Source organism: Peromyscus californicus, unplaced genomic scaffold (assembly GCF_007827085.1).
Source record: "Peromyscus californicus insignis strain IS unplaced genomic scaffold, ASM782708v3 Scaffold_1__1_contigs__length_55948999, whole genome shotgun sequence".
In the NCBI taxonomy this organism is placed as follows: domain Eukaryota; kingdom Metazoa; phylum Chordata; class Mammalia; order Rodentia; family Cricetidae; genus Peromyscus; species Peromyscus californicus.
The window spans coordinates 48279904-48301366 of NW_026294492.1; the positions used below are offsets into that span (position 1 = coordinate 48279904).

Below are 21463 nucleotides of genomic sequence, written 5' to 3' on the forward strand. Positions count from 1 at the left end.
TTCGCCTCCAGAGTGCTGAGATTAAAGGCATGCATCATCACCGCCAGGTTGAAAAGGCCCGTCTTAAACTGTGAGTTTTTACAATGACAGATGCAGCCATAAAACCATGAACTGTATACTTGAGAGACAATATGGCTGGTCTATCTTCCAGCCTAGTGCCCAAATCCCACAGTGGTGACCTTAGCTGCAGGTTATTAGGAGTTTCTAGAAATTGTTCAGAAAGCTCCTCCCTCTGAAGTAGGAATGACTTTTTACATATTTTCGTATGAGTCACAGGAGGAAGAGGAAGGCTTAGTGAGGCAAAAGGAGCAGAAAGTTAACTATCTGAAGGCAATCTGAGGCTGCGGTAATGGATGTAGGGAGTCCAGCCTGAGGAAGGTGATGTTAATGTTGCCGTTAATATGTGCTCTGTTTTGGCTGGCTTGTTCTAAAGAAAGACATGGATAAAGGGGTGTGATGAATGAGGAATCCAGTCACAATCTTTGAGGTGTTGTCGCTGTCTCTAAACATCTTTGGGGGCAGAGAGAGAGCGCCTGCAGGAGGAGAGCTGTCACTGCCCTTTGTTTTATTGCAGGATGAGTTGCTTCCGGAGGGTGCTTTGGATTTCAGGGTTCACTTTCCTTGGTTTCCCTTCTTGAATCACCTCCGTGTCTGCCATACGTCGGGTTACCTGCAACAATAGGTGTGGTCAGCTTTGGGGACTCAGCTGTCGGGGAGGCTTGGTGTCAGGAGAGCATGGGGATGAGGTTGCAGAGAAGGACAGGTGGGCATCCATGTCTTGAGACCTTAACTGTCCTCTAGTATTCCATAGTTTCTGTGGAATCATTGGTTAGCTGGTTTGTGTGTATGTCTGTATGGTATATGTGTTCCTGTCATGCATGTGACAGCTGTCTGAGAGAGGTGACATTGGGGTGTCTTCTTCCATAATGTTTTATTGAGGTAGGGTCTCTTGTTGAATTAGTACTTCAGCAATAGATAGACTCTCTAAGCCTCTGCATGCACAAAAATACATGTACACCCACCCATCCCTCCCTACCTGTGCCTTCACACATGCATACTGCACACAAATAAATACATGAAAATGAAAAAAAATTAACTCTACAAAACCATTCCCCCACACGGTGAGCTTCGGAGTCCCAATATGTTTACATGGAGATGAGAGCATAGAGAAAAGTTGGGAGGAGCTCAGCCTGGGTGGGGGTCCCAGGGGGTCATCTGACTCACCTCTTCCAGCAGCTCTGTGATAGGTCCTTTTTTGTTTATGAACACATCTGTCAGGGTCTGTATGAAGCTGGAGCCTTTATCCTCATGTCTGTAGGAGAGGTGCCCTGTGAAGGTCAGAGAATCGAGTTTGGAGAAGTCTTCAGAGAGCGGAGGACCCTGGAAGAGGGTCCCTTCCCAAAGGAGAAGCTCAGGGAGCAGGGGTGCTGGTCATGGGGCAGAGGAGGGAGGGTATCTGCCACCTTGGGCCAGGTGAGCACTCATACCCTCTACTGTGGAGTAGATGTGGATGGTATCCGTATAGGTTGGGATGGTTTGGGGACGGTTCCTCCTGATCACAGCAACCTGATCTCCATCCATCTCTTCACCGAGGTCTCTGTCCTCTAAAACCAAGGGGAGTGGAGGGAAAGGTCAGGGAGGAAAGTGGGACCAGGAGAAGATTGTAGAGCAGTCTGGTGGCTCGCTGGGTTCAGCTGGGGCCCTGAGTCTGTGACCAGCCTGCATGAAAAACAGACTCTTGCCTGGAGAGATGGCTCAGTGGTTAAGAGCATTTATTGGTCTTGCAGAGGACCAAAAACCAGTTCCCAGTGCCCATGTAGTTCCAGCTCCAGGGAGCTGCATCCCTTTTTGGCCTCCTCAGCTACCTGAAGACACACATGCACATACTTACATACAGAGACACACACATACACACAACTGAAGATAAAATGAATCTTAAAAATACAGGGACTCGGGTTTGGGGATTTAGCTCAGTGGTAGAGCGCTTGCCCAGCAAGCACAAGGCCCTGGGTTCGGTCCTTAGCTCTGAAAAAAATACATGGACTCAGCTGGGCATGATGATGCATGGGATACATAGTGAGACTCTGTCTTAATACCTTTTCACTAAAGAACAAGGATGCTGTGTCCCAGTCCTCACCTCCTCTGCAGGCCTGAATGATGTACACTTTTGGCTTGCCTCTCAGGGCCTTGCAGTTCTTGTTGTTCAAGACCTCAAAAAGGTCCTCCAGCCTGACCATCTTCTCATCTTCTCCCTCAAGGAGGCCTTCCTCACCATGTGCCATGAGCACCACGAAGGCACAGCTGACAGGCTCTTCCCAGTTATCTATGGTCTGCTGAAATTTGTCCAACTCTTCCAGGAATTGCTTGGAGGAAGAGGAATGAGCAGGCTCAGATAGTTGCCCCAAAGCTACCTTTCTGGTCCAGCCCCCTTTCCTCCTGCCCTGGAGCTGGCAGCTCAATACCTCAGCAGTGGGGTTTGACTTCATGGTGCTTTCAAATTTTAGGTGTTGGAACATGCGTTTCAGGGCATCCATGTCTTCCTCAGAACCCTCCCGGGCTTTGGTGACACACAGTGTCAGGGACAGACGAGAACCTGACATATCGTATTTTTCCTAGGGCAGAGAGACAGAGGAAGAAGAAAACAGTGCAATGAAGCCTCAGGTTAGGGTTTGCAGCTAAAACAAAAGCTACCTGTGGCACTCAAGTTCACTTCAAAGTTTGTCTTTGTGGTACTGGGAATCGAACCCAAGGCCTTGACTGTACTAGACCCATGCACTTCTACTGAGCCATATCCCCAGCCCCTGACACTTGGATAAAAAACAAGTAAGTATGGATGCATCCGTCCCACCATAGGAAACACACTGGTGGTTCCATACCCGTGAGCATATGGACAGCACTAAGTGGACGCAGTGGATTATTACATACAAAATGAAAACATGAAGTTGGGAGGGGACATGTTGGGGAGAAAACGATGGGGGTTGGGGCAGGAATAGGGGTGGATATTATCATGTTTCACTGTATACGTGGATGAAATTCTCAAATAATTAAAATATAAACATTTCCCAAATAGTTCATGGGTCTGGGTATTAGTAACAAAACCATTTGCTACTAATGTGGAATTCAAATTCACCTGGGTATCCCCTATTTTCATCACCCAAATATGGCAGCCTGGCCTTGAGCCTAAACTCGGTTTGCAGATATAAATGAGTGCATGCATGTAGGAGTAGGGGTGAAAGGGATTTTGAAGGTCACCTCCAGGGGTCACATCTGGTGGGCTCGACTCTCTCCTGGTCCTTCCAGACGGAGCTCTGAGGAGGTCACGGTGTGATCTGACTGTGACATCTGTCACCCCATTGACCTCCAGGGGTTGATTAAGCTGATCTGGCTGGCTCAGTAGATGTCCCCTTCCTCCCTCACTATGCCATGTGTATCTTTCCTGAAACTGTGCACTCAGTCAAGGAGGAAGGTCTTCCCTGACTGACACTTAGGTCAAAAGTGAGTGAGTAGCTGGGCGGTGGTGGCGCACGCCTTTAATCCCAGCACTCGGGAGGCAGAGGCAGGCGGATCTCTGTGAGTTTTAGGCCAGCCTGGTTTACAGAGGGAGTTCCAGGAAAAGGCGCCAAAGCTACACAGAGAAACCCTGTCTCAAACAAAACAAAACAAAACAAAAAGTGAGTGAGAGCTGCCTTCCCTCGAGAACCTTCAAACAAGCTGCCAGGGTTCGGGGTGCTCTGATGATTTCTCCATTTCTTGCTCAGTTGCAGAGGTCTCAGACTGTCTAAAGCTGTGACTGGGTTCCTATCTTATGCTATCTGAGAAGGAATGGTACTCAGGGTCAATTTTTTTTTTGAAGAGAAGCCGTTGACTGAGAGCCAAAATGGTAAGAGCTTAGGTCTTGGAGACAGATGTCACTGGGTCCCTTCCCCCTCTGTCCAATTTGGATTCCACCTCTGGGTCTATTTTTTGTCATCCTTTCTATTCTTTTTGAAGCATTAAGTTTCTCACCGCTTTCCCACATCCCCATCCTTTCTGCGCCCTCACCCACCTCCTCTAAGGGCTGAGGGTTGCTCATCTCTCCTCGATTCCAAGTCCAGATTTCAGCACCGTTGTCTTGTTCTGGAGGTCAAGATAAGACAGGTAGAAAGTCTCCACAGGAAGGCTGAGGGGATCAGGTGGCAGATTGATTTGTCTGCCTTGGGCTATTGAGACTAAATAGGAAAGTTACTACATGGTCAGACCTGGACAAGGACTGATAGTCCCTGGAGTGTGTTTTCTAGAGTGGCAGTATGGTGGAGTCTTTCATCCATGTTATTCTAAGCCCATCAAAAATGGCATCTCTTGCCTTTAATCCCAGCATTCCAGAGGCATGGGCAGGCAGATCTCTATGAGTTCAAGGCCATCCTGGTTTACAGAGCGAGTTCCAGGACAGCCAGGGTAGTTACATAGAGAACCCCTGTCTCAAAAACCCAAAATGGGGTGGGGGAAAGAAAGAAAAGAAAAGAAGGCATCTCTCTGGGACCCCATTTCCTTCCTCTGGAACATTCTCCTGCCTGTGTTGGGGCAGATTCCTAAATAGCTCACGTACCCCACTATTATACCAAGGGATGACTGGCTGGGGAGCATTCAGGATCAGCTAAAACTGAGAATCCCACCAAAGTGAGAGCTGGCTTGATACTGTCCTGGTGAGTCTCTCATCTGAAGAGATCAACTATCTCTCCCTCTTTGCCTTGAGACTGAGCATCTGCCAGCAGTCTTCATCCTCCTCCCTGAGTCTGGTCCTGCACTCTGGCTAAACTGAAGGATGTCTGGCATGCCCGGGCCCTTTCCTCACACTTGTATATCAGACTGGAATTCTTCCTATGGTTGGAGTGACATAATGTCTGCTATGCCTTCTCTCCATTGCATATTTCTACCTACCTACCTACCTACCTACCTACCTACCTACCTACCTACCAATCCACTCACCCACCCACCATCCAGCCATCTACCCATTTCTACATCCATTCATGAACCCACCCATCACTTTCTAAACATTTACTCATCCATCCATCCATCCATCCATCCATCCATCCATCCATCCATCGATGCACTTTTATATCTAAAGGTCCAACTGTGCACTCATCCCTTCAGTTACCCTCCTTTCGCCCATCAAATAATCATCCATTCATTTACATACCAACCATCAATCTATTAGCTGTCCTTATGCCTATCCATCCTCCCACTTACACATCTGACTCTCCTCTCCTCCACTGATCAAGGACATGTGTCCTGACAGTTTATGTATATTAAGCATGGGGAAGACATTACATCAAATAGACCTTCTTCTTGCCCTTGTGTGTGACAGATACAAACATCAACTCTTTCTCTCCTACGAAGACCACACACACACACACACACAAAGAGGAGCCAAATGCTGTGACGGTGGAAGTGATGGGAACCCAGTTCTGAACCCAGACACAGCAGACCCCCACCCCACCCCACCTCTGTCACTCCCAAGAATTTAAGCATCTCACTCCCTCTCTGAGATTCAGTTTTTTTGCACCTGGAAAGGCAGGTCCTGGGAATAGCACTAAGTAGTTGAAAAGTAAAGGCAAAGTAAGGTAGGCTTTGTGATCCTTACTGGCTTCCTGGGTGCCGCTCCCTTCTCTGCCTGTTTATACTTGAGTTACAGCAGTTTGTGTGTTTTTACAAACTACCCATTGAATACCGCTTTAATCATCTTCACGATTACATGCATGTAAAGAAAATAGTAAGACAGATGTATTGACAGGTAAAACAAATTTTACAAGAAATATCTTGTACTTCATACATGATATAAACTATTAGATTCCTTAGGCTAGAACAAAGAAAAATGACATGAACAGGAAGCAGCAGGGTTTCCTGATTCTTACTCCCGTGGTTGGATTGGCAGCTGAGCTCCGTTTTCATGACCAAAGCCTGATGCCTTTATCTGTGTCTCCATCGGGGCTGACAGTGTGGGTGGAGAGGCAGCGCTGAGGAGAATGTGTTGAGCAAACAAATAACAAACAAGTGAACAGATGAGAAAAGGCCTGTGTGGACAGATGGAAGAATGGATGGAAATTTCTTCAGTTCTGTCAGAGCAGAGGGGGAAGGAGGGAGAAAGGGAGGGAGGAGAGAGAGAGAGAGAGAGAGAGAGAGAGAGAGAGAGAGAGAGAGAGAGAGAGAGAGAGAGAGAGAGAGAGACTGGCAAATCCCTCACCAGCTGCAGAAGCAGGTGCTCCTTAGGGTCAGGCCCTGGCTTGTCTGTCTCCAAACTGCTGATACAGCGCTGTCACCCAGGAAGAGTTAGACCCACGTGCTGCTCTCTGAGAAGGGGCGGACACAGAGCGATCTTCCCAGGTTTCTGCTGAGATCCTGTCTGTGACTGGAGCAGTGTAAGCTCTGTCCCTTTATTGCCAGTGAGATTTCTGTCACTCAAGAAACCTGGTGACGAGAGGGCCACACCTTTGGCAGCAGGTGTGGAAATAGAATTAAACGCCCACAGAATGAATGAAGGAATAATGGCATGTCGCAGCTGACGCCCCCCATCCCCCGGCCTAGGTGCCCGGGGTATAGCATCCAAACGAAACAAACCGCAGGCCCTCCGCTCACCACCCTGGATTCAGCTCAAGTCCTTATTAATATGTGATCTCTATCATTAAACCCATTTCATCCATTCCACCCCTTATGAGACAGACACCAGCAGCTTCATTTTCTCATGGTCTCCAGTCCTTTGGAGTCCTCAGGAGCCCTCGGGAGACATCAACATTGTCCTTCCTATTTTGAAGCTGTGGCTCATGGTTGTGCAAACAGGTGGCAGCTCAACACCACCCAGCCAGTGCTTGGCGTTCACACTCAGGACTGTCAAGTCTAGCTGCCTCCCTGATTCTTCATGTTCCCCTCATCTGCTCCCTTCTCTTCCTTTCATTCTCCCTCCTTTGCTCTTTCTGGTTTTCTGGTTATTTTTCTGTGGACAGCTTTCATGAGATAAACTCGTGCACCAAACTCATCCTCCACGTGACATGTGCAGTTCACTGGCTTCAATATATTTACTGAGTGGTGTCAGGGACTCTTCGCCACCGTCCACTCTAGAACACGCTCACGGCCTTACAAAGACAGGGTCTCTCCTTGAACTAGGAACTAGGTTTGCAGCCAGCAATTTCCAGCAATCCTCCTGTCTCTGTCTCCAAAAGTGCTAGAGTTCCAGGCCTGACCTAGTGGTCCCACCCGACTTTTTACACGGGTTCTGGGGACTTGAACTTAGCCCCTCATGCTTGTCTTGAAAAACTCTTATTCACTGAGGCATCTCCCCCGCCACGTATTTTTAAAGCACTTTTTATTACATTTATATTTTTTATTAATAGCATACCACACCCCATGCCATAGCATGTATGTGGAGCTCAGAGGACAGCTTGTGGTAATTGGATCTCTCTTTCTACCATGTGTTCTGAGGGATCAAACTCAGGTCATCAGGTTTACAGTAAGTTCCTTTACCCACTGAGCCATCGTGTCCACCCCCCTTTCTTCTTTTATATGTGTGGCACTTGTGTGTGAGGGAGTGCATGCTCGTGAGTACATGTGCGTGGAAACCAGAGATCAATGTGGGATATCTTCCTCTATTGCTCTCCCCTTAGTTTTTGAGACAGGGTCTCTCGCTGAGCTTCACGCTCACTGATGCCGCTAGCCTGACTGCCCAGCAAGCCCCTGATACCCTCCACCTGTCTTCACCTCCCCACGGCTAAGGTTATAAATGAGTGCTGTTGAACTCAGCCTTTTGCGTGGTAGGCTGGGGATGTGAACTCAGTTCCTCATGACTGAGCCATCTCTCCATCTCTCCTTTTGGGGATATTTCACAGAAATTGATTCATATTATAGGTATTCTCCCGTGTCTGGCTTCTTTCATTCAGCATAGTACCTTTGAGGTTCCTTCACATCGCAGTTTTCATCAGTCTCCACTGCTCTTCACTGAACACTATTCCCAGGAATGAAACCTATCTGAAGGACATTTAGAATAATTCTGCCTTTGGATGGTGTGCACTACACACACTCATGTGTAATGTTATGTACACTCATGGACTAGTGTTTGTGTAAGTGCTTTTGTTTTTGGCCCATCCTGAGGGTGGAATATTGAAATAGACACCTTGTTTTGGTTCTCACAGCTGGAATATTCCTGTCCACCCACTTCTCCTGTTTGCTTTGGCATTTCACATAAGTGAGAGCTCCGCAATACACTCTCTTTTTAAATTTCATTGTCAAAATTTGGTTACTTTTTATTACATGTGTTTTCTCTCTCTCTCTGTTCATAACAATGGTGCAGTGCATGTATGGGGGTCAGAGGACAATCATGGGAACTGGCTCTCTCCTTCCACCATTTGGGTGCTGGGGATGGAGCTCGGGTGGCCAGGCTTGGCAGCAAGTGCCTTTAGCTACTAAGCCATCTTGCCAGCCTGTTATGCTGTCATTTTGAGTTGGTCCACTCAACACTGTGTTTGTACAGTCCAGTAATTTCTAATGCATGTGTTTAGATCTTCAATCCAGTTGCTCTAGGGGAATGATTCTTGGGATCTTAAAAATTATTCACACTCGGTTACAGAGCGGAGAGAGTGAGGAGTCTGCGTCTGGCTCCCGCTCTCACAGCCATTGCAGTACACTGAGCTCCATAGAGACAGCGCCGGGGCAAGCGCGAGCCGGACGGGCACTGGGCGACTCTGTGCCTCGCGGAGGACAATCAACTAAACATGGGCAAAGGAGATCCTAAGAAGCCGAGAGGCAAAATGTCCTCATATGCATTCTTTGTGCAAACTTGCCGGGAGGAACACAAGAAGCAGCACCCAGATGCTTCTGTCAACTTCTCAGAGTTCTCGAAGAAGTGCTCAGAAAGGTGGAAGACCATGTCTGCTAAAGAAGAGGGGAAATTTGAAGACATGGCAAAGGCTGACAAGGCTCGTTATGAGAGAGAAATGAAAACCTACACCCCCCCCAAAGGGGAGACCAAAAAGAAGTTCAAGGACCCCAATGCACCCAAGAGGCCTCCTTCGGCCTTCTTCTTGTTCTGTTCTGCGTATCGCCCCAAAATCAAAGGACAGCACCCCGGCTTGTCCATCGGGGACGTGGCGAAGAAGCTGGGGGAGATGTGGAACAACACCGCTGCGGACGACAAGCAGCCCTACGAGAAGAAGGCGGCCGAGCTGAAGGAGAAGTACGAGAAGGATATCGCTGCTACAGAGCTAAAGGAAAACCCGATGCGGCGAAGAAGGGGGTCGTCAAGGCTGAAAAGAGCAAGAAAAAGAAGGAAGAGGAAGATGAGGAGGAGGATGAAGAGGATGAGGAAGAGGAGGAAGAAGAGGAAGACGAAGATGAAGAAGATGATGATGATGAATAAGTTGGTTCTAGCGCAGTTTTTTTCTTGTCTATAAAGCATTTAACCCCCCTGTACACAACTCACTCCTTTTAAAGAAAAAAATTGAAATGTAAGGCTGTGTAAGATTTGTTTTTAAACTGTACAGTGTCTTTTTTTGTATAGTTAACACACTACCGAATGTGTCTTCAGATAGCCCTGTCCTGGTGGTATTCTCAATAGCCACTAACCTTGCCTGGTACATTCTGGGGGTTGTAAATTGGCATGGAAATCTAAAGCAGGTTCTTGTTGGTGCACAGCACAAATTAGTTATGTATGGGGACGGTAGGTTTTTTTTGTTTTTGTTTTTATTTTTTGTTTTTGTTTTATTTTTTCATCTTCAGTTGTCTCTGATGCAGCTTATACAAAGATAATTGTTGTTCTGTTAACTGAATACCACTCTGTAATTGCAAAAAAAAATTGCAGCTGTTTTGTTGACATTCTGAATGCTTCTAAGTAAATACAATTTTTTTATTAGAAAAAAAATTATTCACACTCACAGGCCATTTGAGGTATTTTTTCTCTCCATAAAATTTCAGCTGATTATCTATCATCTATGTATGCATGCATGTATGTATATATGTATGTATCTATCAATCTGTGTATCATCCTTTTAATATTTATCATCTATCTATTATCAATCATCCATTTAATATCTATCTATCCATCTATCATTTATCTATGTTTCATCCATTTCATATCTATCTGTCATCTATCTATCCATCTAACATCTATCTATCTATCTATCTATCTATCTATCTATCTATCTATCTACATATACATTCACCCATCACCTAACAATCAATCATTCCATTTTATAATCTGTCTATGGAAATCTATCTCACCTATCTGTTTCTGTGGCCTACATGTCTGTACACACATTTATATCTGAATATATGGTGTATACTTTTGTGTTCCCAGACACTAGACATATAGAGTAAGATTATTTTTCTCACTCTCAAACACTCTGGTGGTGCTACTGCTCCCTGAGGACAGATGCTCCCTATGCACTGCATCTTGTGGACAGACCACACCTGTCTTACCGGATTCCTCACTGATGGGTATTTGGGTCATTGCTAGTGTGATTTCAGATGAGTCATGGAGCTGTACATGGATAGCACGAATCTTTTGGTGAATGCACACATGCATTTCTTTTTGCCGTAGGAACCACTGACAGAGTGACAGCTGCCTCAGCCGCACACCAGCAGTGCAGACCTTGCCAATTCCACAGCAGCACTGGTTTCTCATCCTTTCCACCTTGGTTATCTCAGGACACGAGCAACCACCAGGCTCTGTAGCTGCACAATATTTGATTGAGTGGGTGTCAGGAATTTGTTTAGTCATCCGTCTGTTGATGGACAGTTCAGGTGTTTCTTCTTGTTCTCTGTGACAAGTAAATGCTGCCACGGGCCAACTTCACACATGCCAGTTTAGACACAAAATTGAGTCCCTTTCTTTCTTCAAACATTAAAAATACGTATGCATTTATTTATTTGCATGTGTGTATGTGAGAGTGTGCATGTGTCACACAACTTTTGGGAGTCAGTTCTCTCCTTCTGCCATGTGGGTCCCAGGAACCTTGCTCAGGCCATCAGACTTGGCAGCCAGTGTGTGCCTCTACCTGCTGAGCCATCTCACCTGCTCCTAAGACTTTGGAAGGAGAGGCTCCTAGAAGCAGATTTATTGACTCTGGTTCCCAGATCATCGAACATTTTGACATATTCTGCCTCTCATTGTTCCTCCTCCAGTCCCCTTTCCATCTCAAACAATACAGGGGAGAGAGAGAGAGAGAGAGAGAGAGAGAGAGAGAGAGAGAGAGAGAGAGAGAGAGAGAGAGAGAGAGTCTATTTTCCTGCCTTGCCATCAACAACACAGGCTATTCCTACCAAGCCTGAGTTTCCCCTGTGTAAAATGAAGGTGACTCTACCTGCTATCTCGGGCTGCTGTGGGAGACATACCTGGTCACATGCACACACAGCAGTCTTTGAAGCTGGCTTTCTGCACATAGGAGGCACACTGTTTCCTCCTCCATTTTTTCACGTGGCAGGCATGCAGACATGCTGGGCTTTCTCCTCAGTCTTTCTCCACTCTTTCTGTTATTTTCAGCCATTGTTTCCTAGGACTTGGGTCCTGAAATTTCTTTTGAAAAACCTATCCCACAGTGGAAAGACAGGTGAGCTTGAGAATATTCTCTCTTGGTCCTCTAACTCAGACAGTGTCTCCTGTCTGAGTGAGTCCAGGAGGAAAGGTTCGGGAAAATCCTGGCTGATGTGGAGCTGGGCTTTCAAGCAGTATTAAGGCTGTGGGATCCTGGTCCTTGTCTGATGGCGCTCACCCTTAGGAGCACTGTGAGAACAGGGAGTTTTCCACGGTCTGCTATTCCCAACACACGCTCACTTCTAGTGACAAGGACTCAGTCTAGAATGCAGAAAATGGAAAACAGGTCTGGGTTGGAGTTTGGTGCATATGAGAAGACAAAAGATGAACAGGTTCTAAAAAGTTCCACAATTCTTGGCTGTTTTTCATTTATTTTTAAAGATTTATTTTATTTTTAATTATGCATATGTGTGTGTATGCATGTGGAGGCCCAAGGTTGATGTCAGGAATCACCCTCCATCTCTCTTCCACAATTCACTGAGGCAGGGACTCTCAGTCAAACCCGGAGCTTGTGTATGCAACTAGCCTTGCTAACCAGGTTGCGCTGGGGGATCCTGTCTCCAATTCGAAGTCTGGAATTGCAGGCAGGTGGCCACGCTCACTCAGCATTTGTGTGAGTTGTGGTCCCCATGCTTGCTCAGCAAGTATTTTAACTACTGCTTCATACATCTCCCCTGCCCCTGCAACATTATTTAACAAATGTTTTTTAACAGGAGCTGGTCAGCTAAGAAGGTTAGATTTTGTAGGAAGGAGTTTGGGATGGAGGTGTCTGCTGTGGTATGCTAGAAAATGCAAGATCTGGACTGGAGAGATGGTTCAGCAGGTAGAGGCACTTGCTGCCAAGCTTGACAACCTGAGGTTGATCTCTGGGATACATATGGTGGGAGGAGAGAGCCTGCTCCTGAAAGTTGTCATCTGACCTCCACAAAGGCACCAAGGCATGTGCACATCTTATAAACACACACACACACACACACACACACACACACACACACACACACACACACCTTTTAAAAAAGATTGTATAAGCTGGGCATTGTGGCACAGGCCTTCAATCCCAGCACTGGGAAGGAAGAAGCAGGTAGACCTCTGAGTTTAAGAGCAGCCTGTTTTACAGAGTAAGTTTCAGGATAGCCAGAGCTACACAGTGAGACCCTGTCTTGAAAAAACTGGGGTGGGGGAAAGGTATAAAATTTGCAAACACACACACAAGTGAACAAAAACAAACCATGAAAGGCAAATATAATAATAATAATAATAATAATAATAATAATAATAACAACAACAACAATGCACATTTACAGCATTTGACAATTTCTTTTGTGTAAATACTCTTGTGGCTGATATCAAGCTATCAAGATAGTTCCTGAATGTGGGGCTGGGAGGAAGTGGCCTGAAAACAGGATGGAATGGTGTGTAGACAGCAGGGAGTCTAGACAGGCTGTCCCTCGGTAAGAGTCTCTGAGCATTTCTCTCAGAGCCAGGTACACATAAGCATCCAGGAAGGAAAAGCAGGTGGCTGAGTGTGCTGGGATGTCTAGTTAAATCCTGCAATGGAGAGTGGCAGGGAGGGACCCTTACTGACTTCTCTTAGCCCACCTGTGCCAAGATCTCAGGAGGTCCCTGGTCCTCTAATGAGACAGACACATGCCTGCAGTGTGTCAGGAGGTGTGAGAGAGAATGATGTGTCACCATGGGCTCAAATAACAGCTAATCACCTACCTTAATTGATTAATTACATTAATAAGGCATCAGATGATTGGTGAGTGAGAGAAAGTCCTGTATGAAGGCTCCATGGAAGGATGTGTGCCCAGAGTCACGAGAAAATGAGGTGCTTTTTGGATGAGCATGGTCGGGGGAGGCAGCCGATGCAGAGGGATGCCAGCGTGGACAGCAGTAGAGGAGAGAGCTTGGTGGCGGCAGAGCTCCACGCTTGCTTTCATACAGCTGGGGAATACAGTGTAAGAGGATGGTGGTGTTAAACAGTGAGTCTGGGTGGTGAGAGGCATTGTGTGACGTTTCCTGCAGAGATGCGCACAAAGGTTTATTCACCCCAGATAGAGAACTGAACTTGGTGAAACCAGTTGTTTATTCGGGTCACTAGTAAAGGGTCACAGGAGCAGGAATGCATCAAAGGCAGGTGCATCACCAGGAGCTCACCTCAGCCTGGGTGAGCTCATGAAAACTGCATCCCTGCAGCTTCCTGCATGGCTTGACAGGTTGAAGAGTGTCCTCTCCCTGGAGTCCTTACTGCTTACATAACCTTATGGAGGGAGGGGTTCTGTGTATCCTGTCCGTTTCAGGGCCACATAGGAAGAACCTGCCTCAAAATGCAGGGGGTTGGGGGGTGGGAATGAGGCTCTGACCCATGCCACTATGTGAATAGACCTTGAAAATATGCCTAGTGACAGAAGCCGGATGCAAATGCCCACATTGTGTAGTGTGTGTTGGTAGAATCAAATATCACCATGTGTCATATTTGATACCCATCATTAGTGGCTTGATATCAGGAAGAGATTGGCTTTCACAATCATAGTCAACAGTCGTGTATCCTGAAACTTTGTACCCTTTGATCAACATCTCAAAGCCACAGTGAAATGGGCGGAGTACATCATAGTGACTTGTTGCATGACTCAGAGACAATAAAGCATTGCATTTTCAAGTGATAAGCAGATACAGTGATGGGTATACGTGTTAGCTTGGCTTAATCATGTCACCCCCATCCTGTCTGGCTCATACACCCCCAGCCCACTCTATTCGTGGGTTCTGCATTCGTGAATCCCACTAACTGCTGGTTGAAAATATTTGGAAAGGACCAGTGAATGGTTCATCTGGTTCAGGTGCTTGTTGCTGAGCCTAAGGACAGACGAGAACTGACTCCTGAAAGTTGTCCTCTGACTTCCACATGCACACCTGAGCAAGTGTGTACTCCCAAACACAAGCACAGACGCACGCACGCACGCACGCACGCACGCACGCACGCACACAGAGGCACAAACACACACACTCATGCACAAATAATAATAAATAAAAATGAAAACAAATTTTTAAAAAGAGAAAAATTTTGGGGAAAAATTGGCACGTGAGCTGGCTGCACAGGCCTGCAATCCCAGCTACTTGAGAGACTGTGGCAGGAGGATCACAAGTTCAAGCTGAGCCTGGATAACTGAGACCCTGCTTCAAAGTAAAAAAATAAAAGAAGGGCTGGGAGTGTAAGGACCAGAAGGGACATACGACATCAAGAAAACAAGGCCCTCTAAATCAATGTGATCAAAGCTTATATACACTCACAGAAACGGAGGCAACATCCACAGGGCCTGTAACGGGTCTGCACCAGCTCCTTTGAGTATATATTATGGCTTCCACTTTAGTGTTTTTATGCGATTCTTGAGTGTGCGAACAAGTGGGTCTCTGTTTCCTATGCCTTCTCTAGGGCTCTTTCCCTCCAGTTTGTTTTGTTCAATTCCAATATGTTAGTTTTTGTTTCATCTTACTATGTCGTATTATTTCATATTATTATCCCTTAGAAGCCTGCTTGTTTTCTAATGAAAGACAGGAAGGGAGTGGATCAGGATGCGAGGGGAGGGGAGGGGCAAATGGGAGCAGAGGGAGGGGAAACGGTAGTTAGGATATATTCTGTGCTATTTTCAATAAAAGGAAAAAAAGAGAATTCTGTATAATATCAAGTGATTATAATCAATGAGTCTTTTTTTACTGGTATATGATTTGATAAATTAAAAAAAGGCTGTGGTTATAGCTCAGTGGTAGAGCATGAGTTTAGCATGCACAAGACATGAAGTTCAATCTTGAGCTGTTCTAGCTAAACTTAGAGTCTCACTGAGTTCCTTTTCCTTTCTCATTCTATTAGTGACAGGGCAGAACTATTTTATAGCATTTGCATTTGACTAGGTGTTACAAATAACCTAGATACAATTCCAAGTATTTGAAAGGGTGGCGGGGGTGGGGGGGGGTGGGGGAGGTGGGGGTGTGGGGGGAGACGGCTCAGCAATTGAGATGCTCTGCACAGGACTTGAATTTGGTTTCTGGCACTCAAGAGCAACTCCAGCTGCAGGGGGTCCAGCCCCCTTTTCTCGCCTCTGCAGGCACCAGCACACAGGTGGCGCACATGAGGACACACACACATCAACACAAACAAAATTTAAAAACTGCGCAGAAGAGCTGGGGCTGCAGCTTAGTGGCTAGAGCTTGGTTAGTATGCATTGAGCCCTGGGTTTGATCCCCAGGACTGCATAAAACCAGGCATGGGGGCTCACACTTGTCATCCCAGCACTGGGAGGTAGAGGCAGGGGATCAGAAGTTCAAGGTCATTTTCAGCTCCGTGTGGAGTTCCAGGCCAGCCTGGGCTACCTGATACCATGTCTGTTCAAAGGGGAGAAAAAGTACACTGAAGCATGTTGTATGTTGTATACAAATACAATGCTATTCAAAGTTTTTATGACATTTATTTACGCTGCGTGTGAACTCAGGTTTGTGCGTGAACATAGCATGTGTGTGGAGGTCAGAGGACTCCTTCCACTATGTAGGTCCAGAGGATTGAACCCAGGTCGTCAGGACTGGTGGCAATCACCTTTACCCACTGAACCAACTGATGGCCCCATGGAGCTGTTTTATACAAGGGACTTGAGCATCTGCCATTTTGGCATCTGCATGTTCTTGAACCATTCTTTTGTGCCTCTGAAGCCACCACCTTGGGACCTGTATTCTGTATCGCCGGGGGTGGGGGGGTGGGGGGTGGGGGTGGTTCCAGTAGACTCAGGACCTGGCCCTTCGCCATAACGTGAGCAACGGAAGAGAGTGGCGTGGTGACCGAAGGGGATAAAGGGGGTGACATGGCTCCAACACTTGGGGCAGCAGCTTCCTGTCATCCCTGACTGCCTGGAAGCGTAAACAACTCCCGACACTGACACACAAGCACTGGCAGGATGAGGTAGCATCTCGTTAAGCAGGATTTGGGCAGCCACAGTCCGGGAAGACGCCCAAGTGCCCTAGGCACTCACGTCTGTCCTGAACACATGGAAGTTTTGCCAAATATGTAGCTTGGTAGCCAACAGGAAAGGCTGCTGTGTGGCTGTGGGTTTTCAGGCCTTCATGTGGAGCACTTTATTTTATTTTTAAATAGCCACCTGGTGCTTACTACCACATATATTTACAATAAAAGTACAAATAGATTTAATAGCAGTAATAATACTAGAAGGTGTTATTGTTAGGTAAAAAGGTTGTTTCCCTTCCCTTCCCTTCCCTTCCCTTCCCTTCCCTTCCCTTCCCTCCCCACCTTCCTCTCCTGCCCTCCTCTTCCCCCCCTCCTCTCCCTTCCCTCCCCTCCTCTTCCCTGTACCTTGTGTCCCCTCTCCCTTCTTCCCTCCCCTGTTCTCTTTTCTTTCTCTTTTTTCAACTGTTAATCAGGACTTTGCAGTGCTAGGTAAGTGCCCTACCACTAAGCTACATCTCCAGCCATGAAAATACTGAGTTCTTTTTTTCAATCTTGGGAATGGAACCCAAGGCCTCACCTGTGGGGGGGCCATTCCCCCCACCCCCACATTTCCCCAGAGTACTCTTGAGTAGAAGCAGCAGGAAATGTTAGTTAGGATAGAGGGGAGAGAAAAAGAGAAAATAAAGGATAGCCTTGAGAGGGCCTGGATCCTATTCCAGTGGGCCCTGACTGTCTCTGTCCCAGGTTATTTACAGAAATGCCAAGGGGTGGGCAAAAGACCTCCCCCAGCACAGCCAAGTGCAGACCATCTCAGACACCTGCACTCAGGCCCGTGGTCCAATCATCCTCTCTATGCAGACCTGCTGGGTAAAGCCTAAATGGGCTTCAACACTCACACAAGCTAGGCAAGCACTCCACTACCAGGCTGTCCCAAGACATCTCTTTCATTTTTATTTTGAGTCAAAGCCTTGCTGAGTTGCCCAGGCTTGCAATCCTCCTGCTTCAGCTATTCGAGCAGCTGGGATCACAGGCCTGTGCTACCAGGCCAGGTGGAACAGCTTGAGTTTTCAAGTATTTCATTTGCACTTTCCTGCAGAGACGGATTGATGTCTCGTCGCGGCAAGGAACACATAGCACGTGTTTTACCTTGTACAAACACACGTGGTGTTTTTAATAGACACATGAAATTGTGCATATGCGTGTGGTACAGTGTGATATTTCAGTACATGAGTGTAATACACAATGATCAGTTGGCCTACGGATATGATACATATAGTTAGTGAGGGACACAGGATACCTTCAGTTCAGGTAGGATTGGTATATCCTTGTGTGTGAGTGCATGTGTGGCGTGTGCACACATGCGGAGGCCACAGGAGTGTCTGCTTTGGCCTCCTGGACTCTCCACCTTACTCGCTGAGGACAAAGGTCTCTCACTGAACCTGGAGCTAGGCTGGCAGCCAGCAAGTCACACGACAGTGACCCTCCCAGCTCTGCTTCCGGCAGCACTAGGGGCGCAGGGGGTGCAGGACCACCCTTGGGTTTTTGAGCAGGTGGCAGGGATTTGAACACAGGGCCTTGCATTTAAGGGAAACACTCCTAGAGTCTCCTGTTAGCTGACCCATACCTGCCAGAGGATGCTCTTTATCCCTGCTCAGAATTTTAAACCCAAAGACTTGAAACCTGCTGTGTGACAGCTTCCTCAGGAGTTGTTTAAGGGGACCCGAGGGGGTGTAGGGGTGCTGACAGGAACCTTCTCACACTCTTGATTCATCTTCTTGCTCCACAGCCTTGGGGTCAGGTCAGTGAGCAAAAAGAGCCCGGAGGCCTTTGGTCTATGCTGAGATCGCAAAAGCTCCACCAAAGGTCCTCTGCTCTGGGGAACCCAAAGAAATCAGAGGCACAAGTAATTTTGTTCATTTTTTGCCAAGTATGCCCTTCCTGCACGCCTGTGGCTCTCATTTCCACACCTTTTGGCCAGACTCCTGTTGTTTCCATTTTTATTTTGCTAATTTGTTTCCAAGAGTGTGCATTTGGGGGCCGAAGATGGCTCAGTGGTTGTGAACACTGACTGCTCTTCCAGAGGCTCTCTGTTCAGTTCCCAGCATCCATGTGGTGGCTCACAATTGCCTGTAACTCCAGTGTCAGGGGATCCAACACCCTCTTCTGGCCTCTGCTGGTACTGCATGTACACAGTGCACAAACACATAGAGGCAAAACACCCCATACACATAAAATAAAAAAATAAAAATAGAGAAGGGGAAGAAGAGTGTGCATTTTGGGGGTGTGGGTTAGAGAGATGGCTCACTGGGTAAGAGAGCTTGCTGCCCAAGCATGAAGACGGGTTCTAAACCCAAACACCCAAGTAAAAGCCTGGACATGGCTTCATGCATGCTTGTAACCTCAGTGCTGTGGGGGCTGGAAACAGAAGGGTTGTGGGGGCTTGCTGGTTGACAGCTGAGCTCCAGGGGAGGCAGAGAGTGACAGAGCCAGACTAGATGTCCTCTGCCTTCTGCATATGCATGTATGTGTGTGTGATGTATGTGTGTGTGTGTGTGTGTGTGATGTATGTGTATGTGTGTGTGTGGTGTATGTGTATGTGTGATGTGTGTGTGTGATGTATGTGTATGTGTGTGATGTATGTGTATGTGTGTGTGTGATGTGTGTGTGGTGTGTGTGTATGTGTGTGGTGTGTGGTGTGTGTGAGATGTGTGTGTGTGGTGTGTGTGTATGTGTGTGGTGTGTGTGAGATGTGTGTGTGGTGTGTGTGTATGTGTGTGGTGTATGTGTGATGTGTGTGTGTGGTGTGTGGTGTGTGTGAGATGTGTGTGTGTGGTGTGTGTGTATGTGTGTGGTGTGTGTGTGATGTGTGTGTGGTGTGTGTGTGTATGTGTGTGGTGTGTGTGTGATGTGTGTGTGTGTGGTGTGTGGTGTGTGTGAGATGTGTGTGTGTGGTGTGTATGTGTGTGGTGTGTGTGTGATGTGTGTGTGTGGTGTGTGGTGTGTGTGAGATGTGTGTGTGTGGTGTGTGTGAGATGTGTGTGTGTGGTGTGTGTGTATGTGTGTGGTGTGTGTGTGATGTGTGTGTGTGGTGTGTGGTGTGTGTGAGATGTGTGTGTGTGGTGTGTATGTGTGTGGTGTGTGTGTGATGTGTGTGTGTGGTGTGTGGTGTGTGTGAGATGTGTGTGTGTGGTGTGTGTGAGATGTGTGTGTGTGGTGTGTAGTGTGTGTGTATGTGTGGTGTGTGGTGTATGGTGTGTGTGTGATGTGTGTGTGTGGTGTGTGGTGTGTGTGAGATGTGTGTGTGTGGTGTGTGGTGTGTGTGAGATGTGTATGTGTGTGTGTATGTGTGTGTGGTGTGTGTGTATGTGTGTGTGTATGTGGGTGATGTGTGTGTGTGTGTGCGTGCGCGTTTATGTGCGTATGTGTGGTGTGGTGTGGTGTGTGTGCGCACGCGCGCGCGCGTGTATGTGTGTGTGTGTGTGTGTGTGTACATGTGGGAGCCTAAACTCCATGTTGGGAACCCCCCTCCATTGCTCTTCCGCGTTATTCACTGAGGTTGGGTCTCTAGGCTGATCTTGCTAGCCAGCTTGCTTTGGGATCCTTTTGTCTCTGCCTTCCAAGTCCTGAACCACAGTGGGGCTGCCCCAACCATCCAGCACTGATTCAGATGGATTTCTGGGGACTGGAGCTGTGCTCTTCAGGCTCCTGTGGCAAGTGCTTTACCCCTGAGCCATCTCCCCCAACCACAAGATGCTTCTTGGATCCATCATTTCCTCCCCATCATCATTTTCCCATCTGAAATGAGATGACCAGCACCTGTGACCTGGGAGGCTGCTGTACACACCCAGTAGACCCTAACTGAGTCATGTGAACAAGGCCTCTGTGCATTTAAAAAACTGGCTTTTCCCTCCAAACAGGCCCTGGTCCTTGTTGGAGAAGGTGGAGAGGGGGCCAGAGGTAGATAGGAGGCCTGTGCTGAGACAAGTCTTCCAGGGAGGTCCTGGTTTGTGGCTCCTTGGGATGTGATGACTTCAGAACAATTGGCAATAGTCATGTTTATTAATGAGGCACAAGGTGGAGGCAAAAGCGTAATTATCATGTGTTCCCACAAACAAGGAGAAACAGTCATTGTGGTTATTCTTATAACGAAGAGTCACAAACATGTTTGTGCGTTCTGAAATGGGTGAGGAACGAGGTGGGAAAGACTTAGGGGAGGAAATTCCAGCGGCACGGGAAAGAGCCTCGATGGAAAATCACTGTTGGAAAGGGGTTGCCGGGAGTTACTTGCACAAGGTCGTTTCTCCACAGGGGATGGTGTAGATGTCCTGTGACAGCTCCATGCTAACCGATAGGACAGCTTTAACTTAATTTTTTAATCATTTTTTTTGGTGTATGGAATCATGGGCTTCATTATGATGTTGCTACGCATACGGAACATTAAACACTGCTTCTCTTTCTTCCCCATAACCCTCACTCATCTTTTCTTTCCATCCCTCCACGTTCTCTCTTCCTCATAAAAAGCCTTCTTTCTGCTATCTTATCATATACATGTGTGTGTCATACATTTATGACATATACATGTGTCTATATTTCTCATGAAAGATAATGTGATGTGTTGCCTTTCTTTCCCCATATAACCCTCTGTTCCCCTTCACTCCTCTTCCTATTGATCCCTCTTGCCTTACATAGAACTCCTCTCTCTCTCTCTCTCTCTCTCTCTCTCTCTCTCTCTCTCTCTCTCTCTCTCTCTCTTCCTCCCTCCCTCTCCCTCTCTCTGTGCGTGCACACACACATACACACATGTGTAGGCCAGAGGAGGATGTGTGTGTCCTTGCGATGGGGTCCCTTACTGAGCTTGGAGCTAGGCTGGTGGCCAGCAAGTCCCAGTGAGCCTTTGTCTGTGCCCCCCGCAGTGCTGGGGTTACAGGTGTGCATGTGGCCATGCCCAGCTTCTTATG

The 21463-nt window shown here is 47.2% G+C and overlaps 1 protein-coding gene and 1 pseudogene across 1 annotated transcript; one reads left to right on the top strand and one right to left on the bottom strand.

Moving 5' to 3' along the window:
* Positions 1-565: 565 nt before the first annotated feature.
* On the bottom strand, positions 566-4072 carry Casp14 (caspase 14). Its single transcript, XM_052745689.1, has 6 exons — positions 4046-4072; positions 2463-2612; positions 2138-2363; positions 1488-1604; positions 1225-1328; positions 566-670 (listed from the first exon to the last, which is right to left on the bottom strand). The coding sequence occupies exons 1-6, from the start codon at positions 4070-4072 to the stop codon at positions 566-568; spliced, it is 729 nt and encodes a 242-aa protein (XP_052601649.1).
* A 4558-nt stretch (positions 4073-8630) lies between these two features.
* LOC128115215 (high mobility group protein B1-like) lies at positions 8631-9398 on the top strand (annotated as a pseudogene).
* Positions 9399-21463: the final 12065 nt, after the last annotated feature.